Genomic DNA, 22,603 nt, shown 5'->3' with positions numbered 1-22,603 from the left:
GCGCGCGTGTTCCACACCACAAATGTACAGAAAAAAAACATTATTTGTTCTTCATTCATTGGTCACCGCGGCGCTGTAAGTGAGAATTAATCGCCGCTTAAAACCTAAAATTCAAACCGTTAAAAAACAGTATTCGTCTTTATAACTGAAATACAAATGGCGACTAAAGCGCTCTATTTAATTTTAAACCTACAAACGACGGCCTGATATTTTCGCTTACAGCGTATGTCGTGTGCGTGTTTTCAACCCGCGTTATTCCCATATGACGGATACTGTATGCTCTGTTTTTTCTTGAGTGTCGTTTTTCGATGGAGATGTATACCTGGTGTAAAATGTGCCGGTTGGCCCCGTCCTAACTTTTCATCTCGCAATGTGGACGTGTTTTAATGCGTACATAAATGCTTTTATCCTGTCCAAAGAAAACATTCTGTTTGCTGCGGCCCTGTTTCAACATGTGCAGAAAAATCAAGTCCAATTTCAAACTAATAAAATCTCCATTTTTAATTAAAGCAAGCCGAATGAAGTTTAGCTAGTTCATTCGTCGCTATACAGCAAAAAATGTGTCATAATTCGAAAAATGTCCCAGATTAAAGTCCTGCCACTTTGACGAATGACTCAAGTCCCACCAAACACTGGTTGTTTGTTAAGTTACAAAAAAAAAAACAGTTTGCCACCTGCATTTTGCCACACCGATTTGCTGACACGGCGAAAGAGTTAGGACGGTGACGTTTTTCGTGTCACGTGAAAATTTATGCTGTGAATAAAACGCCTACGTCACTTGTGATGCTGTGTTTCGATTGCTCGATCACTTTCGGTGCCGCTACAAGCTTTCAAGCTAAACACTTCATCTCTGCTTAATCTTTGATGAAGTACCTACACAGCAACTTCAACATTATTAACAGGTGTTTGAAGCATAGTTGTACCAATTACATGAATTCAGTTCCACTGCAGTTACAATTCCAATTGCTCCCTTAAATGTTTCAATTACATTACAATTCCAATTGCATTAAAAACCGTAATTAATTACATTTGTTACAAATGTCGGCATTGAAACATCAATTTTCTCAATATCAATATATTGAACCAATTTTTAAGCATATTTCATTTCCATTAGAATTACACAGAATAAAAATGCCTTTACTACATTACAATTAGGCCTACATTAAAACCTGTATTTAATTACATCCATTACAAATTAGAATTGATCCAACTCTGGTTTGAAGCAGTGGTTTCTCGAACAATGTGAACTTGTACAATTATTAAACGAAACTTATTCGTATGACAAACAGGCTTGCAGGCCGCCATGGTAGACTGGCAGTGTCTAATCACTTAAGTCACTCTTTTTTAAGACTTTACTTACGTTGTTCTGGTAAAATGGCTCAACATGACTTAAGCTCTCTTGACAAAGTAATCCACCTAAGTCATTGAGTTGAATTACTTTGGTTAAAGATAAGTGTTTACAGTTAACATTATTTTATAAAATTGAGCTATTTAACCAAAGTTTTGCACTTGAAACAATTTTATTGCTAAATGTTGTTGACTTATTGCTTATACTAATCAGACGCATTGAACATTTTTTGTATGCCATAGTTTATGTTGATATTAGTGATTTGGCTCAAGGATGACTTCATTTGGGCAACCGATGGCTTGAAGTATGTTATTTCACAAGTGATTTTACTGGGACTTAAGTGATATAAAAATAACTTTTTATACCACTGTAGACTGGTAAACGTACAATCTATTGTATAACCAATATCAGTATGATAGTTAGCTCTTTTTCTGTTTTCCAAGGATTATTATGCTTGACAAAAAGTGTCTTGCGATGTTTTTCTTAGTCTAACATAGCTGAAACAGTTTTAAGAACCTCTATGGTATCTAGTTATAGCGATTTTACTTTCTATGGGCGACCTCTGCTATTTTTTCTGCATTTCAAGAAAGTAAAATTCGAAATTCTATTTTTGCAGGCCATCCAATAAACTTTACTATATTCCAAGGTGTTATAACTCTGTCCATACATGCGCCACGCATCTTTTTGATCCAAAATCGTCCTCAAGAATACCGATTCTTGCGAAGGGCATAAAGTTTGTTACATTCTAAAGGCCTTTTCGTCATACATATAAATTTGATTGTGATTTAAATTCAAATACATTTAATTATTCTAAAGTTTAGACGCAGCTCGACATAAAAACAGGCTTGCGGGCGCCTCATGTGGGTTTCCCTGCTGTAATGCTCAACCTAATGAGTTATAGTTATTAGCCTACTCATAAGTCCAAACAGAGATATGTCAAAAATCGGCAAATGGCTTTTTAACATACGTTTACAAGCGTTTTTTCAACTTTCTAATCTAAACTTTAAGTACCACACAACACATCGACCTTGTTATAAGCCTATACAGCAGTGATTCTCAACCTTTTTTAGAGCCAGAGCCGCATTTCAAACCTTAAGTTCGCGAGGAGCCGCATAAAAAATAACAAAGGCATGTAATTAAAAAACATTAAGAAAGCAACAAGAAAACAATAAATATACATTACGCTAGCCTAGGCTAACTAATTAGCACTGTTGAAACAACTATTTCTTATTGCCATAGCTTGTCGATCAAGACTAAATATATTATGACGTCACAAACCACAAAATTATTTTAAAGAGCCGGACGGAAGTAGCCCGGGAACATTAGTACTTCGTACTCGGGATCCTTGCTGATCAAATTCATTCACTTTTAATTTATTTTACTTCCTTTGTTGCAATTCTGCTACTACTAGCTAATTTTTCACTCCGTTAGTGAGAGCCGCAAAATGTACAGTAGAGAGCCGCATGCGGCTCTGAGAGCCGCGGTTGAGAATCACTGCTATACAGTATTTGATTGAAACGTGGAATGTTGAAACGTGCCTTTCTTTTGGTTTAAGTCTGCACATCATTCCTACACGCAGTACTAACATCAAGCATTATATGATGAACGAAAATCTTAAAATGGAGGCAAAATTTTGATTTTAAATATCACTATATTGTGATAGTGGCACTGACGGGTTAAGAGTGGCGCGGTATTTCCGATTGAGCATAGCGATTTCACATTCGTTGTCTTTATGAAACATTATACTTAACATTGTTTATCAGGCCATATTTCTCATAGTTAACCACAAAAGCCATTAATTTTCACATGAGATGAAATGAATATCACCCTGTTTCTTTTTAATCTACAGTTACCTTTGCTCAGTAAGTTTTAATATAAATGTTTCAATTTAACAATACTTCGTAGAGTACATGTCGACGAATTTTTATTCAACAAGAATAGGATCTGAGCAAAGGTGGATCCCATAATTTAAATAAATTTGAGGGGGCATTGTAAAAATTTGACGCCATTTAAAAGTGAGTCTCTGCACATCTAGGTCTAGGCAACGGAAATCAAGCATAGCCTAAATCAGGGGTGTCCAACAAGCGGCACGCGTGCACGCGACCTAATAAAAAATGACACGCAAGCCGTCCCCAAAAAATACTAAAATTGTTAATCAGCCAATTGTCAGAAAATACTAAGTTTGTTATACAGCCAATTGCCATTGTTTGTTCACAATATACCTTTGTTTGTTCACAATATAAAACAATCGCGGCAATCACAACAATTACTTTTGATATAGTAACATTATACTGTGTGGAGGCTAGCATTCACATAATATTATATAGCTTGGTGTGAAGAAACAAAAGTCAGCTCACCGAGAGACACTTTGATGTAGTGATGCGCATTTCTACTAGACAGTTTTTTTTTTTTTTTTTTTTTTTTTTAAAGTTTAAATAAACGTTCTTATTTTTGGTAAAAAAGTCGCTTTTAAGATTAAAAATAACTGGTTCGGTTACGAAACTTTGCCACGGGAAGAAGTTATAAGATAAAAATTGGCACGCCGGCATGTTTGAGTTGGACACCTCTGGCCTAAATGCACTTAAAGGGCGGTAAAAGCCTTCGTTTCTTGATATCAGCCTACATGTTAGCGAACAGCCATAAGATCTACGATTCTACGACATATTTGTTCTGACAGAAATTTTCAAAATCGGCCAAGAGATATAGGAAAGTTTTAGAGTAAAAAAATGCATTTGTATGTAGTCAAAATATGCACCCGATATTAGACACTGGACGGGTGGACGTTCTAAAAGACATAATACCTGCGTGAAACTGGGTTAAGAACCGCTAGCAAAAGCAGTTCTTATAGCCGCGCCGTCTTACCTTATTAGGATTTGAGATTTAAAACACGTTAGTTTGCCTTAGCCAACAAAAACCGAAATGTATTCAGCCACGTTTTAGTTGTAAATGCATACCATTTCCTACAAGACGTGTAGGCTACACGTTTTATTTGCGACTCTTATTGCGTAATAAAATATTTGCTTGTTTTATGACGCCATGCCTAGTGTAGAGACAGCGAGCACCTGTATTTGTTAGTAACGTGTTCGTGTTGCGTAAGCATTCGAAAAGTCCGAAAAAAAAATCGTTCTGGCTATTACCTATGTTTGTATTCTGTCTACCCAGTTCGTTGACTGACCAGTTAATCCCTAAAGTACTCGCTTTTTAAAACGATAATTGTATTCGAATTCTACTGCAGGAGACAGCGAGTCTCACTGACAAGACGTGTTTTTACTGCGCAGCAGGATGGCAGAATCTTGGACATTTTTGGCGAAAAATTCTTCGGTTTTTTTTCTTGTTTTAAAAGTGTTACATAGATAGCTGTTTTCAGGCAAACTTATGTGAAAACGTGCTGCTCAAAGCCAGGTTGAAAAGCAGGAAAAAAATATTATTTGGATAAATTTCCAATTTATATTGCTCGAAATAATGATATTTATAATAAAATTTAATAGAAATTGTCACAGTCATAGTGTAACATGCCCCATAGTATGCATATTAACTTTGGGATGTTTTTTTTTAAAACAAAGACACATAAACCTAGCAAAACCAGGCTAAAGTTCGCGCGCAGCATTTGCGTAATTAAACAACCAAAAATATACTTCAGGCCCTAGGGGGAGAAGCATAGCCTGGTACATCCTTAATATGCCGATGTGAATGTTATACCTGTACATTTAACAGGAATGGGGAATTCAACTCAATATACAGGAATTCAACTCAATATAGAAAAACAATTCGAAGTAAAACTGCCAACACGTAACAATTGTATGATCAAAAGTGTGTACTTTTTAAAATAATAAACAGTCTATATGCCTTACACTCGCTTTTTCTCACTAAACAACGTGCTTCACACTACCGTAACTTTTTTCAAAATGACACAACAAAATGAATTTCTGCCAATTGTAAAATAGATGTGATTAAATATGTGTGGAAACAACCACTCGAAAAAAAAAATTTTTTTTGATCAAATTTTTTTTAATTTTTTTTTACTTAACATTTTTTTTGCACCAATTTCTTCGGTTTTCTGGCTGATTCTTCGGCCGACATAGTCGCCAAGTCGCCAGCATTTTGCCATACTGCTGCGCAGTAAGGTATTTTATTGAGAGCGAGCTATGTTGAATTTTTAGAATTTGCTAGAAATCTATAGGTGACCTGACAGTACGTTCTTGAAATGCTATGGCAGTTCGTGTTTTGGTGGATTCAGATAGCGGTGTGTTTGATGTTTCCCCCTGTTGAAATATATGCAACGTCATGCCGAACAAAATTAAAGACCTTCGAGTAAAAATAAAACACATACAACGCTGTTAAGGCTTCCTTATTTTACCAAGAGTTGATGGTGAATGACTATTAAAATATTTGGAGGATATGCTTTGCAAGAAATCAGTTGTTATTTCTTGCGCCGCGTTTTCAGATGCTGTACTTATATAAATTGGTCACATTGTGCTTTCATATATTCACATGTTGTACCAAAACAAACGGCATATTTTTACGCTTATTTAGCCATTCGAAATGCGTGGGGCTCAAGAAGGGTGAATCACCACTAGAAATGAGCGATATTTCAGAAGTTTCACACATGACCACACATTATGTGTGAATGTTTCAACAGCAATTACGTCACTTGACCACAAGAGGCGCCAACGAGCAGTGTACGCTGACGATTCAAACACAAAATCGAAAAGGCCTTTTCTCCCAAGCTTTATATAACCAGTATGTTAGTGAATGGCCGAGTGCGCAACGGGGTGGCGTGATCCTAGTAACATTCGTTACGTCATGGGTGTGTCAGCAATCTCCGGTTGCTGGGGAAATACGTTTTTTTTTTCAGGGCGGCCGCCGTCAGTACAAATGCCGGGGAGTTTTGTGAATTCGGTTTTGAATGGATTCGAGAGGTTGATAGTTGAGTTGAGGTACCAGCCACCCGATTTTAGTATGTTTTCGATTAATTGGGTTAAGGTTGAAATATTCGAGGTTAATGTATTGCCGCGAGCTTAAACTAAAGCTCAGTGGCTATATAGATGTGTACATTTTGTTAGTCGGAAAGGAAAATACAAGCTTGTGTATTATGAAATTAGACAAAAGTGTGTTCGTCATTCTCAGTTGCATGGAAAGGTTTTTGGTGCTGGTCTGGAATTATATACCACCACAGCATTTAAACAATAATCAAATCAACGTACAGTGTTTGGTTTAGGTTTCAGGTTAGCGCTCTGCAAGTATTACGGGTTGGTCAAGTATTACGGCACTGGTCTAGAATGTTAAAATAAATGTGGTATAATTCTGGATCAGATTAATAGAAAGCTTAACCCATACCAAACCCAAACGCTAACAAGCAACCCAACTCAATTTCACAAATAATATGTGTTGTTGTGGTAGCTGGTAAGATTCTAGAGCAGCACCTCAAAAATTCACTGGAACCTGTTTCTATCCTAAATTGTCATGACTATATAATCCCATGATGCCAACAGGCTACAGCATCAACACAATGTTATGTATAAGGTAAATTGGCCGCCAGGGTTGGCCATCAGTTATATAAAAGTATTAGAATATATATTTCTGACATGAAATATTCCCAGCTTAGTGAATTCCTAATAAAAAATAGTTGTTTTTTTGCTATGGATATCATCATATTTCGTTTTAGGTTTTTTGCCAAACAATTTTTTGGCACAATTCTTTGGTGGCTACAAAATATGTAATGTAATGGAGTCAATGGATAGTGGTAAAATCACTAAATTTGATTCTAAAATATGTTTTACAAAATAGATGCGATTATATAGGTACTTGAAAAAACAAAACTGCAATATATTTTATATTTGACCCACTGTGGATTATGGCAAGTGCACCCGAGAGTTTATTTAACCTTTTAAAAGTGTAACGTGAAAAAAATCTGAACTGAACCCCAAATATGTAAAACGCTTCTATGACACGCATTTAGAGTGCATTATTTGCAAAACAGAATGCATAGCAAAATGATAAAGTGTGCCCGGAAATTTGAAAGAGAGGTGCACATTTTTGACTGTTTGTTGCATTTCGGCCATGCACCTGCGAGATATCGTCGAGATCTGCCATACTTCCAGTCTGGTCCTGACCAGTGTAGTGGCAATGTTAATCATTGTCTGTCTAAAAACCTATATTGGGTGGTAAAACTGCCTTATAAATAAATTATTTGAAGGGCTATATTTTAAAGAAAAGCTGCTAACATCTTCCTTCAGTGTATGATTTGCAAAAACATGTTTATAATAATAGTTATACTAATTTTATTCAGGTCTATAGAGTATTTTTAACTAATGGAAATGCATTGGAAAGCTTGTGCTTGCCTCTTACTATTGTCCTTATTTGGAGTGGTAAGTTCTGTATTACATAACTATACATTTCAGCTTTAAACAGTGTTTTCGAGATGTTATCACATTTGTTTTGCATTTAATATTTACAATATCTGAAAATAATCTCAGTTAAGCTTACTTGTGATTAATTAGTCGGTTAAAGGCTTTGGTGATGTATATCAATGAGCTACACACATCAAATAGATATCATTTCAGGGCCTGTAAGAGTTTTTTTATATTGGGCACATTAATCTGTCTTTTTCTTTTTTGAAATATATCATTAGTTTTATGTGCATTCTTTATACACATATATTACAGTATATTTAAACACTGAATAGTATTGGTAGGTCATTATTTTTTTAACCAACTTCTATATAAATGCAGCCACATGAAAACATTTATTAATGGAAAATGACAAAAACAATTATATATTTGCCAATTAACCCAGGCAAGTTTTAATCTTGTTTGCTGTTTGTATTTAAAATAGGACAGTGTCAATATTGTTGTTTAAATAGTCTCTGCCAAACAACATGCTTTCCCTTCCCAGTCTGGTGCAGCAGCAATGTCAGTAAGCAGCATTTCACCTACTTATTGATTTGTGCAGGCCTTTGTCTGGCTTCTCATAAACAACCCACAGCTCTCTCTGTTTGCCCTTTGGACCCACTAAGCTGCCAACACCACCACTCAGCATAAAAAGGTGCTGATTTGGGTCAAGTGTGTTGCAATTACAGTGGCAATTGCTTTTCAGGTAATTGGCCAACAGTCGCCCTTGTCAAAAGGCGATGGATTGGTGCACGAACCTGGATACTGCGTGATGTACGACGAGTGCGCACAAAACACAGCCAACCAAAAGTACATCAACTGCTTGTACAATGGCAAGGCGAAAATGCTGAACGACACCAAAGGCTTGAACCTCTTGCAGCAAGTCTGCCCATACCTCTACAATGGTAAAAGTCTTACCAGCATTATTTTAAAAACCAATAAACAGTTTTTAACTGAATAAAGTTGCTAAAGCACCTTTACTTATAAAGAGAAGTGAAAGCACTTACTTTTTTAAACCTTTTTTTAATTTTATTTTAGTGTTTTACTGTGTCTTAGATTTTTTACAGAAACATACAACTTCTTTATTATACGGCTAAATGGATGTATTTCAATTTCAAGTGGCATGTTTTCTCAAAACCATCTCCCTATAAAATCAAACAGTTTTAACTTTGGATAAAATCTTTTTGAATATGTACATTTTTTTCTCCATTCTATATTAATTTAATTGATAACCTAAAATATTGTGCTCAAAGCTTATTTAATTTTCTAAGATTTAAACTAGGGAAGTCTGATACTTGATGTTTTATATCAATTATACTGATACCCCCTACGAGAAAAAAGTATCGCAATCAGATACCAAATAATGTCATTACTATTGTCTAACAAGCCAAAATTGATCAAGTTGTTAAGTGCAGTTTTAATAATTTTCAAATGTTGTGCCAGAAAAAACTTTAACTTTAATATTTCATTGGAAATTTGTCTTTAAAGGTAGAATAAGTTGTATCGCAAAACATGGCTGTTATTTACAAGTTAATTTGGTATCGAATTGGCACTGACACCACCATTAGTGTTGGCCGAGTCCTGATACAATCACTTGGCATTGGGTATCGGATTAGATCCTATATTATTATACATATCTATTTTAAACCATTTTGGTTGTTGTTAAGATTCTGGGCCTACCTACACCTGCTGCAGCACAAATCAACTGAAAACCCTGGAAGTCAACTTCCAGCTGCCATTCCAGTACCTGTCGCGGTGTCCCAACTGTTACAACAACTTTGTCGCTCTTTACTGCGAAATGACATGCAGTCCAAATCAGAGTGTCTACACTAATGTAAAGAAAGCAAGCAATGCAAGTAGGTTCAACCATTGTTTCATTTTATTTAATTTTTTTTCATTCTGTTTTTTAACTTTGAGATTTGCTAACACTGCTTATAAACATAAACAGCAACTTTTCATACAAAGGATTACAAATTAAATTTTTTTTAAATATTAAAAACTAGTTGATCGCTTTTTGGGATGCTGACATATTTACATATGTGTAGGTTGTAACATATAATAAATAACCTCTATCCCAAATATTTCGCATTTTGCAACCTAATAAAAAAATCATTTTAAAAGCATTATTACTTAAACTAAATTAGAGTGCTGGCTGTGGTAATAGTGTAATAGATAATAGTGTAAACTTTTTTAAGTATTCAATAAATATATTTATTCAATTTCTAGCCACATCTGCCATCGTAAATCTTAAAAACGAGACTTATGTGGAGGTACTGAACTACACAATTAACAACGACTTTGCCTACTCCATGTTCAACTCTTGCTCACATGTGTCCAGTCCTTCAACAAATGCTCCTGCTATTAAATTAATGTGTGGACCGTATGCTGATAGCTGTACTGCCCATGTAAGCTTAACCTCAAAATAATTGTAAAATTTAGCCTAACTATATTTGATTGTGCATAGCTTTACTGTAGTGGTCTATAGCGATTGTATTTTACATTTTTGAATGTACCTAAATACAGATTCATACTATTAAATCAGTGGTCGGCAAACTGTGGGCCACGGCCCTAATGAGGGCCACAGAGCCATTTTTAGTGGGCCGTGAGTTACTTTTGAACAGCTTAGTGTTATCATGTAGTTGTGGGCCGCGTAATAGCCGTACATTCATTGTACTTGTTGCTGTGGTATAGAAATTTTTAATTGGCTCAGCTTGTAAAGTTCCGCATGCCAAATGTGACCCTAAGAGTGCATGTCGAACTATATTTTTTGCCAACTCTAACCTTATGTAAACGAAAAAATTCTGTGTTTCGTGCGTTCATTCTTTGTTTTATAGTATTTTTTACATTATGGCATGGCAGTGTTTTGGGAATCAAGGCGCCGTCTAATATGTCACCTTAAACTAAATCGCCGGACTCTGACACTGTTTTCGTAGTAGTTTTACATAGCCTTCAATAGCTCTGGAAAGACTACTTTGGGCCACGACAAAATAAGTTTGCCGACCACTGTATTAAAGAAACCACACAGGAAACATCTATATTAAATCAATTTTTTTTCTCTTGAATATTCTGTACAGTGTGGTTTGCCTTAATAGGGACCTATTGTTTTTATTTGTGCAATAGGGTTAAACAGGGTAGCACGCCCTCAATGAACACTGGTTATTTCCTAGAATTTTTGTAACAATTGAATAATGTATATTTCAGTTCGACATCCATTAGTTTGTGTTGATGTGTAGTATATTTCTATATTTACAATAGCTGCTTCCTATGACTATATGGTTGCAGGTTAAATAAAACCATATAATGATGTGGTCTCATCTAAACACAAATTGCTTGTCAAAAGAATTATAAACAGTATACAGTATAAGCAGGAAGTAAATTGGTTGTAGAGTTGTTTTGCAAAATAAACCAAGAAATGTACATGTTGTATGCAATTTGTGGCACTATATAAAGACAAATTGTATTGGAATTTTAACAAGTTTTGCGCAATGAGGTTGTACTTCAACCTGATGAAGCACAGTTGTACGAAATTTGTCAAGATTTTAATACAATTTGTCTTAAAGTAGTGCCACCTGATTACACTATTAAGAAGTAGAGAAATATTTGGCCATTTAAAAACATATACATTTTGTGTAAGTTGGTCTTGTTAACACTACTATGTGTAAGTTGGGTCTTGTTAACACTACTACGTTTGCACAGAAATGGATTACATACATGAACAACATCGACAACGGTTTGACTCCTTTCCAAATCAACGTTAAGTATGTTGACGACCCTGCTGTGGGAATGAACTACACCACAACTCCATGCAATGGCTCTACAGCGACAGATGGTTAGTGCGCAGAAGGCAACTAAACTTCAGTCGGTCGGTTAATCATTGTGGGCGCGTTGTTGCTTCAGTTACCATAAATGCAGGGGTGCAATATACAGCAATAGCCTTGTCAGAGATGCTTGTTCGCTGTGTTCACTATTCAATGTGCTTTGGCTTTACAACTGTAAATCTAGATATTGTTAATTGTGTGTACATCGAGTTTACACAGTTGTTTCTGGTGTGAACTGCTTGCACACAACATAAATAAATTCATTGTTAAATTATGCTAAATGTAGAACCAGTTTCTTGAATTTGTAGTCTTGTTTTACATCATTAGAGGTACACAAATTATACTAAGAACATCAAAAACATTGAAATATATACTCAACACAAAGTTACAAAGTTGTACTAGGTAATATAACTTATATATATACAATTATACATACTTATGATTCAGATCCATGTTATTTCCGACAAAAACTCCCAACAATAACAACTACATTGTTCCAAAACATGTGCTACTTAATATTTAAAAAATTTATTATTATTGTTGGTGATTTTGGCATTAATTTTCCAGGCTCTCTTTATTTTTTGTGTGGTTATGGTGTTTAGAAACTTGGATAGCTCCAAAAAGCACAAGAGCTGTTTTGTATTAAAATCAGGGGGAAGGCCCTTTTTAACTGAGCTTTTATTGGTCGTGAAAGGTTGTGGTAAACTAGTAACATTTTATATCTGTGTGACAAAGGTTAGTCTGGCGGCTGCAGAAAATGGTGCAAGTCATCATTGAAGCCTGTACTTTGTACCACTTGTTTTTGTTAAGCCGTTCCATTTATGGCATTCGGCAGAAGTTCATTATATTTTGTAAAAGTTTTTAGTGGCCCTTTACACCGGTAAATCAACCTTTTCGTAAAAAGCTTTGTTTTGTAAAAATTATACTTTAATTTTTTTTTAATTTTAATTTTTTTTTTAAAGAATTGAAATAACTTGAAAATATTGATCGCAAATATATTTTAATGTTTTTTTACTACTCATTCCTTGATGCCAGCTCACCCCTTCTGTGCATCACTGATTTTTGAAATGCCTCCAGCAAATAGTTGACATATCTTTGGAGGCGTGTCCACATTCCATGTGGTCTTCTTTTTAGCATTTTTTACGTTTGCAGTGATAATTGCATTAAAAAGTGCGACATTAGAAATTTAAGTTCAAATTTTACAATTAGAGCAGAATTTGAAATTCTAACACAGTTTTTTATACACAACGTCATAATATGCTTTTATATATATATATGTTTGTGTAGTTTCTTTAGCTTATTTTTGCTTGATTTCATTCTTTAGTATATATATATGGATTTTGACTTCTTTCTGTCACAATTATATGTTTTCATAGCTAACCAGTCATCTTTCATGATTTATCTTTTTAGGTCCTTGCAGCTGCAACGATTGTCCCGCATCGTGTTCTGGCCCCCCTCCCAAACCACCCACACCCCCAGAACCCTGGCTGATTTTCAACGTCGATGGTTACTATGTCATAATGCCCATGGTCTACACTGGATTTCTCATTATCTTTTGTAAGTGTTTTAACGGTATATTAAAAAAAAATTAACTATAAATATGCCCGTGGTCTACTCCTTTCTCATTATCTTTGTTTCAAGAGTATGTTTATAAAAATTCAGTTGTTTTATCACATTAATAAAAATATGGTTTGCCTAGAAGTCAGCTCCAGTCTCATAATTTGAATGATTCATTTATTTGCATTTGTTTTTATTTACCTCAATTAGTTTGCAAATTGTCGCAGGATGTGAATAATTTTTCATATTGTTTGCTCAAAATTTGATAAATTTTCCTTGGGTTGGTTAAAAAGCTTGCCAAGCTGTTTATATACACGTCTGTTTGTAAATAAAATAATGGCGCAGCTAAATAGAAACACATTCTTTCAAACATACATGAATAAACAACATGAATAGTTCAAAGGTTTTTATAAACAAATCTTTGACTCAATTTACATGAAAACAACAGAATTTTTAATTTCCAGTGCTAGAATTAAAAAAATGAAATAAATTTATCAATACTGAAAACTTTCAACTGTTTTTATAAACAAATCTTCGACTCATTATACACAAAAATAGCACAATCTTAAATTTCCAGTGCAAGAAGTGAATAAAATAGAATAAATCATTTAAATTTATCAATATACCAAAAAAAAACTTATTGTTCAAAGCCCATGTCGTGCTCGTATTACTACGAAAACAGTTTGTTGTTTTACTACGAAACAATGTGTGATTGATGTCGCTTGTGCATGTCGTGCAGTGACGACAGTGTTCTGTATGCACATGTGGTGTGCCAAGCGTAAGGGGGGCTACGGATTGGACGAGACCTGCTGCACGGTTGTTGAGGACAGCACCATTTCTGCCGGCGAAGACGACCTCGGCATAAGGTCAAACGGGTGAGCTGTGTTATGTCTGTTTTCAACTTTTTTCTTGATTCTGCCACCAAATATGCTGGGCTGGTGTCATATTTCAAATTTTACTTGAATTGATAATAAATTTGCGAGTTTCTGTGAAATAATTACTACTTTTTTTTTAATTCTTATTTATAAAAGTAAAAGTAAAGTGGGTGAAAGGTTGTGGCTTCGATTCTTTTCCTGTCCACTAATAAAGAGTTGAAAAATGTAAAATGAGTTTAGGCCAATTTCTCGGCAACCAATATCATGTTAAACAGCAACTTCTTCGACATTTGAATAAACTACAAAATATTTGGTGCCCATTTAATTTTATTTTGTATTATTTACATTCCAAGTATGTTGATATAGGTGTAAAGCAAGATGCAATTTGTTCATTGTCTTGTCTTAAAATATATATAATTTTGTTGCAATTATATGAAGCAAATGTGATAATTATTACTTTAAATAATGTGATAATTATTACTAATGTAATTGCATACATTTTTGCTTACCCAAATATTGGTTGCCAGCATTTAAGTTTCGTTTTTTTTTTTTCAGAATTATTAAACCCATTGACAGCGACGAAGAACCAGGGTTGGTGGAATCGTGGGGAGTGAAAATGGAGCACAAACTGCAAAGCTGCTTTCGAACCTGGGGGACGTTCTGTGCCAAATACCCTATTTGCGTCTTGATTGGCGGTAAGTGTTTGCATTGCCAAACAAAACTTTTTTTTTTTTTTTTATATATCTGTCTTGTGCCTGCTCATACCCTTACTGTCTGTTACCAAATATCCTGTAACCTGTTTTTTGACTTTGCTAAAAATTAGTCACTAATTTAATTGTAGCACACAGTCCACCCAAACATATTTTATATCAATAAAGACTGTGAAGTTTAAAAAGTAAATCTGGAAAAAAACATGCTTAGATTTTAATCGGCCGCTGTTTTTATCAACTAACTGATGTATGGAAAAAAATCGTGAATTGTCTACGTATAAGCCCAAGATATTCGTTTATGTAAATTTAAAGAATTTAATTATTTTGCGAATATTTTTTTTGGTTAGAATCGGACAGAAGGGTTTCGGGAATAACGAAGTTGCACGTTTAGAAAGATAAAGTAAAAGAGCGTGTATTTTTTGGGATAAATAACCATTAACAGTTGTTTTTTTGCTGGTCTTATTCTTGCAGTTATTTACTTGTTGACATGCCTATAAAGAAATCTCTGTTAGGTAGTATTGAATAACAGTCATTGTGGTATTTCGGGGTTCAGAGTAACAAGGTCCCTCGGAATAATTTGTTGTTGCATTGCAGGTATTATTATCGTCGGTGCTGCGTCAGCGGGACTTGTGTTCATGACGGTTACAACCGACCCTGTTGAACTGTGGTCCGCACCGACCAGCCAGGCACGACAACAGAAGGAATACTACGACACTCACTTTGGCCCATTTTACAGGTTCGCTTTATACAAGCACAGTGCAGTAGTGGTGCTTTTGTATGCGGAATCAGTTCTAGATATTTTTGCCTGTTTAATCGTATAGCAAGGAAAGTAACGCTAATCTGTTTTAAATTACCCCTAACGAATTATTATCCAATCCCGTTACAGAAATCTTTATATAAAAGTTGTAATTTTAACAAAAAAATGCTTGTAAAATTTAAATCTATTATTCTTTTTCGCAAACGTTCTAAAGTATACCGAAAAAAGAATTTCACCTGAAACGTTCAAACTATGCTGCTACCTACTGTATGTCTGTATGACCTTCACATTCATTCTACTTAAAATAAAAGTGCTATAGGTAAAGAAAACCATTTAACGTCAGTAAATATGGAAGCCGATGTATGTATTTCCAGCATAACGTAACGTAACCCAATGTTGTAAAATGTAAAGCAAAACATTTCAAGATTTTTATTTACTTTTAAACATGAAGTTTTATACAAAGCTGGTAAAATACAAAGGTGTCCCAAATAACGTTACATTTGTATTATTTTTAAACTAATACTTAAGTAAACTTATATTTGTTAAGCGAAAATATTGTGTGATAAAGTCTGTTCTTTGCGAGTTCAACGACCTCTTTGTCAACCTAAAAAATGCCACTTTTTTAATGCCCATTCAGTTTTGGGCGAGCTTAAATGTGGCGAATCCCATAACAAGGTTTTGATCACACCTCGTCGAATTTATCAATTTCTTTACGTTCCACCAGAACTGAGCAGCTTATCATAACAGCGCCGTTCAGCAATCGTACGATTTACACGCCGTACACGGACAGCACGGACCCGAAAGACCAGGTCTACATTCCGTTTGGATCGATTTTACGCAAAGACGTCCTTGTCGAGGTAAGTTTGATTGTCGCATTTTTTTTCTGTTCGGCAGGACTTTGCAATTGTTTTTCACCGGACTATGACCGCTATATTTTGGGCTATGTTAATATTAAGTCACTGTTGTAATTTTTTTTAATTTTAAAATGTGTTGAAGTTATTTGGAAGTAATTAAATGTTGTTGGCTACGTTTCTGTGCATATATATATTTCGTCAGATAATTAGAATTCCTTAACGATGAAATAGCCAATATATATGTATTTCAGTGCGTAAGTTTAAAACTAATATGTAGTATATACTTAAAGTAATTTCTTTCCTAAGAAAAGTTGTCCAATCTTGTCCATGGTAATCATGTCATAATTTAAAACTAAATAGGGTTGCTGTGCAACTATATGTTAGGTTCCTGGTTTTGTGCAAATAGAGCATTGGCGACATTACGGAAATATGCAAACCCCAACCGTTTTGCGCGGTGAGATTTTGGCACTTCCAAACGCTGTTATGCATCCTTAAATTTAGATTAAAAAAACATAAAAATAAAAACATTTAAAATATTTATCTGTTTTTAAAAATTTTAGTTCTCGAAAATTTTGCAAACTCTTTACGCAGGTTTTGGCGATTTCGAACGATATTATTAACTTTTTTGCGAAGTTTAAAAAAACAACGTTATTATAAATTTGTTTTCTTAAATGTTAGTAAACCAAAATGTTCTTTTAAACTTTAGACTTTAAAGCTGCCCACGTTTTCAATTTTTTTGGCGCTTCAAAATGGTGTTATTAACTTTATTTTCCATAAAGTTTTAGGCATATTTTTACGCTCCTAATCGACATTGAAATCCTCAATTCAAATACTTGGCCGTCGAAAACGACATTATACTCTTTCATTCAGATTTTAGCGCTACAAACCGACGTCATAAACTCTTTTTAGCACGTTTAAACAACATTAGAAACTTTTTATGCAAATTTAAGCGTTAAACCGTAATTATAAACTTTTTGCTGAATTTAGCGCTCACAGCAGATTTTCATAAATTTTTAGTGAGATTTTTGCGCTTCTTAAATTCGACATTATAATCCTCAATTCAAATACTTGGCCGTCGAAAACGACATTATACTCTTTCATTCAGATTCTAGCGCTGCAAACCGACGTCATGCATGTGAAGGGCGAATACAAGGGCCAGAACATTTCCCTCAACGATATTTGCCTGAAGCCACTGGCACCTTATAACAGCAACTGCACGGTCATGTCGGTTCTCAACTACTTCCAAAACGACCTGGACAACTTGAACAAAGAGATTATGGACGACTTCGACATTTATGTTTTGGCCGACTACCATGACCACTTGAGGGCCTGCACGAGGTGAGCAGTTTGATGTAAAAAAAAAATGCTAAAAATGCTGTAGTCCTATATTCTATTTGCTTTTATTGCCATTTTATTTCTTAATAATCAAATAATAATAATAACAAATGCCACAGAGTGTTTTCTGTTCTCCTCTACTAAGGCGTCCTTACTAATTAAATTTGCCCTGTAATATTTTATTAGAATGCAATTTATTTTTTACTTTTTTCGGAAGGTTTGTTTTTAAATGTTGCGCCATTAAGGCATTAACTGTACTAGAGTTTTTTTCATGCATTTTCTGGAAAGGCTGCTAATATAATTTTCCTATTTTCGCTTATTAACGTAAACATAATACATTTGATTAAAAAAGGTGTGGTGTGAGTGTAGCCTGGTTTTAATTTTTTTAAGTGGGTGCAATCCAGATAAAGATTTCTAAAAAAATGCGTTCTACTTAAAAAAAATAATTATTTCACTTTTGTAAAATGCTTTTTTAATAACGCTCCCCGAAAATTCATTTCAACCATCGCTTCAAAAACGTAATTTTCTCTCATCAACTTACAGCGGCCCGGCCTCCATTGATGACGCAACAAAGCTCCACATGTCGTGCCTGGGTACCTACGGGGGCCCGGTATTCCCCTGGGTGGCCTTAGGGGGCTACGACGCCTCCAACTACCTCAACGCCACAGCGGCCGTTATTACCTTCCCGGTGATTAACTACCATAACAAGTCGGACGACAACCTCGGAAAAGCCCTAGCTTGGGAATTGGCGTACGTTCTTTTTCGTTCTTTTGCGTAAAGTTATGTTTATTTGTTTTTGCTGTGTAAAAGTAGGCGTGAGTACTCGTGCAATATTTTTGTGGGACTATGTTTTTGGCAATTATCTAGTTTTCCGACCATAATCACTTTTTTCCCTATTATAAGATTATAATTGGTGGTCGTTTTATAATTATGTTTGTAACTAAATATTTTAGAATTAATGTTTTTTTTTAATTTTTTTGCTATTTGTCGACATTTCTACCCAGTTGTACGGACTTGTTTTCAGTTTTTTATCAATGGGCGCTTACTAAAACAAATGTTGAGGTAGCATAGGTGCTCAATTAAAACGTCCTTTTCTTAGGTAATTCTATACTAAAATTGCAGTTCACATCATTCACATGCTTATTTCTAATACCCCTTGCACTCCTGTTTTTTTATGATTTAATGCATCAACTCCCTAGATTGCTGAAGTTTTCGTTTAAGTTGCGAGTATATTGGATTGGAGCCGATTTTTAGGTATCTGAAAACGTCGTAGTATCGTAACTAGTCCGGCACTGGGATTTGACGATGTTCGGATGCAAAAAAATAACTAACTAATAGGTTGAACTAACGTTGGTCTACCCTTTGTAAATTATTAACTGCCTATAGATTACCTAAGTACTTGTGACGGTCGCGAAAATATTGGATCAGATCCGATTTTTAGATATCTGGAAAAATGTCTTGTTTTCATAACTATAGTGCGATATGGGAATTTGAGTGGCACTGCTCCCCAAAATAATGGACTTTGTCCATTGTAGCGAATACAATTGACTTTCAATTGGCAAACTGACCGATTCAAACAACTAGGCAAGTCTGGGGTGACTAATTAGCAGCCTTACGTTTCCCGTTTGTCAGTTAAGCGACTTATAAGCATTTGTGGCAAATTTCCAGGAACGCTTACATAATGACTGACGTTTGCATTGTTTGCACGTCTGATGCGTCTGCACATTATGTTGGCTGTTTGGCAAAAACGCTTCGTATAGGTTTCAACACAATTGAACGTTTGCCACAAGTACATAATGACCGAATGTATTCAATACAAAGTAAGTTTCACACTATGGGTCGTTTCGTACAATGCTGCTCCTTTGTTTTAGACTTGATTGTGGTATACCATGATTAATTCCTTAAGCTCGGCTTTAGTCGTTAGAAAATCGGTGTGAGCCATTGACGTTCAATAATTTCAACTTTAAATTGTTTGTTTCCTAATTTCTGTGGATACGAAGAAGGAAAACATGAGGCCAAATGCGTTAAATTCCTAACTATAGGTGTTTAAAATCGACGCAAACCTAATAATTATGAAAAACGGCCCCAAACGCCATTTTAAGCGTCTCAAACAGAAGTTGTGCTACTAAATTTTTTTGTTTCGGCTTTGTAATTTTTTAGCTTCAAAGCGACATTTTTGACATTTTTGTTAATTCTATAACACTACTGCTAGCTTCTAGCACTACATTTTTAGGCTTCAAAGCGATACTTTTTGAATTCCAAAACGCTATAGTTTTAAACTTCCAAAACCCTATTTTTCTGCTCCTAAAACGCCTTAGTTATAGATAAACGCTATTTTTAGCTTCTGAAACCCTATTATTCGTTTGTCTATAAACCGTAAAAACGCTTTTTTCAGCTTCTAGCACTACATTTTTTAGTTTCCAAGGCGATATTTCTTTAATTTTTCTGGAACGTTGTTTTGTTGCTATAAAAACGCTACTTCGTCCACTTCTGAAACCCTATAATTTTTTGTCTTAAAACGTTATTTACAATTGTCAAACCACTCTTGCCTTTCCTTTACGCAGCTTCGTCAACTTCATGGAGGAGTACAATAGGTGACTTGACACACAAAAAAAGAGACGCAAACCTAATAATTGTTAGCGAAAACGATCCCAAAACGCTATTCTAAGCGTCTCATATGCAACTTTGTGCTACTAAACGCTTTATTTATAGCTCTAAATTTTTCGAGCTTCCTAAGCGATATTTTGTTAGCGTTTAAAACGCTCGTTTTGAGCCTTCCAAAGTTATTGCAGTGAAAACTCTTCTTTTGTTGGCTTCTGAAACCCTATTACTCGTTTGTCTTTCAACGTTATTTTTTCGATTCTAAAACACCGTTTATTTTCCTTTACTCAGCTTCGTCAACTTTATGAAGGAGTACAACAAGCGACTGGACACAAACCTGACAGTAAGATTCTCGTCGGAGCGCTCAATCGAAGACGAAATCAACCGCGAGTCTGGCGCTGACGTCATGACAATCCTCTTTTCTTACCTCATAATGTTCGCTTACGTCGCAATCGCGCTGGGAAAGTTCGGCAACTGCAGCCTCAGTCGTATTATGGTGAGTTTAACGAATATAACTCATACTACCTGGTTCGATTTGTTTTAGACGCTCAAGTTAGGATAATTCGGGTCTTTGTGTAACTAGGAATTTCTAACACATGTTCTAACACAGACGCTCTAAAGCCCCGAATTATCCTAACTTGAGCGCTACAAGTGTCTAAAACAAATCGAACCAGGTAGTATGAATCGGGTGTCGTAGCTATAACTGAGTTTCTGTGAGGTTTTTTGAAGTGGACCTAGCGCTCTTGTTCTAGCCCAACAAAAATAACTTTCTGATCTCCAAAATTACACAGGAAAACGTAATTATATTTGTTATATTTACAAGAGTTGGATCTTGTTTTTTTTTTTCATGCAGTTCTTGTTCAGGCCATATTCCTTTGCAACCCTATTTTTTTGAGCCTCTGAAGACTATTTTTGTCTCCGTTTTACATTTTTTTTAAGTTAAAAAAAACTAATTTTTTTTTGTTTTACGAGATTCATCAACAGAAAAACAAAATCGGATATGGGCACTTTGTTTGTCCACAATAAAAATTAAAAAAATGCTGTTTTATTTCTTCTCAGTGTTACATCTGCAATGTGGTTGTGCCAAGTAATTTTTTTCTGTTAATTCTGTATGCTGTATTTAAAACATCAAGATGGCAAACTGTTCAAAATTGTCGAATAGCCGGTATAAGTAATGCGAAGCGCTGGCTCAGTAGCCTAACAATCCATAACTAAATAAAGTAATTATTTCTCTTCAGGTTTTATATTTCCTTCCAACGCAATTCTGGTTTCCTATAATGTAAGCCCAGGTACTTTCCTTCAAGATTGTTTTTTCCAAGGTGTTAAGGTTACCTTATTATTTCAACTCATTGAGCGTTTAAAGTGGTGTAACTTATGGGCTGAGAACCATATAAAGTGTTGTGTAACACAACTATTAATGCACATGAGAGTAAACAAACCAGTTCTAGTCACTTATTGATAAGCTGCATTACAAAACATCCCACCATCACTCACTCTGTTAAGTTGCATAACAATCGTTTCGACACTATTTGTTCTTTGTGCAAGGCTGCGGTGCATACGACGTTCATATTCTCTTAAACCTTGATTGCGTTTCATGCGGGCGCCTGCCATTGAAAGATATACACTATAAAGGGATGTAATGATGCATTGCTGGTGCTAACGCGGTTTTATTGCTACGCTTATATTTTAACTGTCGACAACATTTTTGTTTGTCGCACGATTGCTTCGTTTAATCTTGATTGTGTGTTGTGTGGACGCCTGGCGTTGAAACATATACAGGGATGTATCGATGTATTTGTCTGCAACAAAACTTTTTGTTTGTTGCGCTGCTTTAGTAAGTTGGTTTGTTGATGGACCCCATATATATACAAATACACCACTTATCTATTATATTCGTACCCCGCGATTTAGCTATACTTAGATTTGCCATATTATATAATTTGTGCCTTGGTTAGCTCGAGAACAAGAAGTGTTTTTTAGATTAATTGTATTATAACGTGTTTTGTGTGGTCATCCCTAAAAAATGTAAGGCCCAAACCAAACGGAAATCCTGGATCCGGCCCTGTAACTGACAACGGTTTTGTGTCTTGTGTGTTTAGGACATCAAAGTAATTGACAAACCTTTAATATGAAGAAACGTTACGCAATGCACTTGTGCTGTATGATCACGATTGGCAAGGCACCCATGTCTGGCACAGCCTCAATACATAACTAAGAGTTACAGTTAGCAAATTGTAATGCCACTTTTTCTCATATATTGCCAAAAAGGCGAAAAATACAATTACAATGGGAAACAAAAACCTGAGAATCTTTCTATGTATTTGGTAAAAGTGCTAAAATTCAATAAAGCGTTAGAAAG

At 35.1% G+C, this 22,603-nt stretch overlaps 1 protein-coding gene across 1 annotated transcript in view; it reads left to right on the top strand.

Moving 5' to 3' along the window:
- Positions 1-7,426: 7,426 nt before the first annotated feature.
- LOC146158219 (NPC intracellular cholesterol transporter 1-like) overlaps positions 7,427-22,603 on the top strand; it is a 29,832-nt gene continuing 14,655 nt past the window's right edge. Inside the window, exons 1-13 of the mRNA XM_083383926.1 lie at positions 7,427-7,716; positions 8,444-8,642; positions 9,405-9,593; positions 9,964-10,142; positions 11,434-11,566; positions 12,966-13,112; positions 13,852-13,987; positions 14,543-14,682; positions 15,292-15,433; positions 16,179-16,311; positions 17,414-17,646; positions 18,187-18,393; positions 20,536-20,740. Of these exons, the coding sequence (XP_083240052.1) occupies positions 7,660-7,716; positions 8,444-8,642; positions 9,405-9,593; positions 9,964-10,142; positions 11,434-11,566; positions 12,966-13,112; positions 13,852-13,987; positions 14,543-14,682; positions 15,292-15,433; positions 16,179-16,311; positions 17,414-17,646; positions 18,187-18,393; positions 20,536-20,740 (2,100 nt within the window). The 5' untranslated portion in view covers positions 7,427-7,659. The remainder of the gene's footprint in view (positions 7,717-8,443; positions 8,643-9,404; positions 9,594-9,963; positions 10,143-11,433; positions 11,567-12,965; positions 13,113-13,851; positions 13,988-14,542; positions 14,683-15,291; positions 15,434-16,178; positions 16,312-17,413; positions 17,647-18,186; positions 18,394-20,535; positions 20,741-22,603) is intronic.

This window comes from Ascidiella aspersa, chromosome 3, assembly GCF_963924565.1.
Source record: "Ascidiella aspersa chromosome 3, kaAscAspe10.2, whole genome shotgun sequence".
Classification (NCBI taxonomy): Eukaryota; Metazoa; Chordata; class Ascidiacea; order Phlebobranchia; family Ascidiidae; genus Ascidiella; species Ascidiella aspersa.
This window is presented reverse-complemented; position numbering and strand designations above follow the sequence as displayed.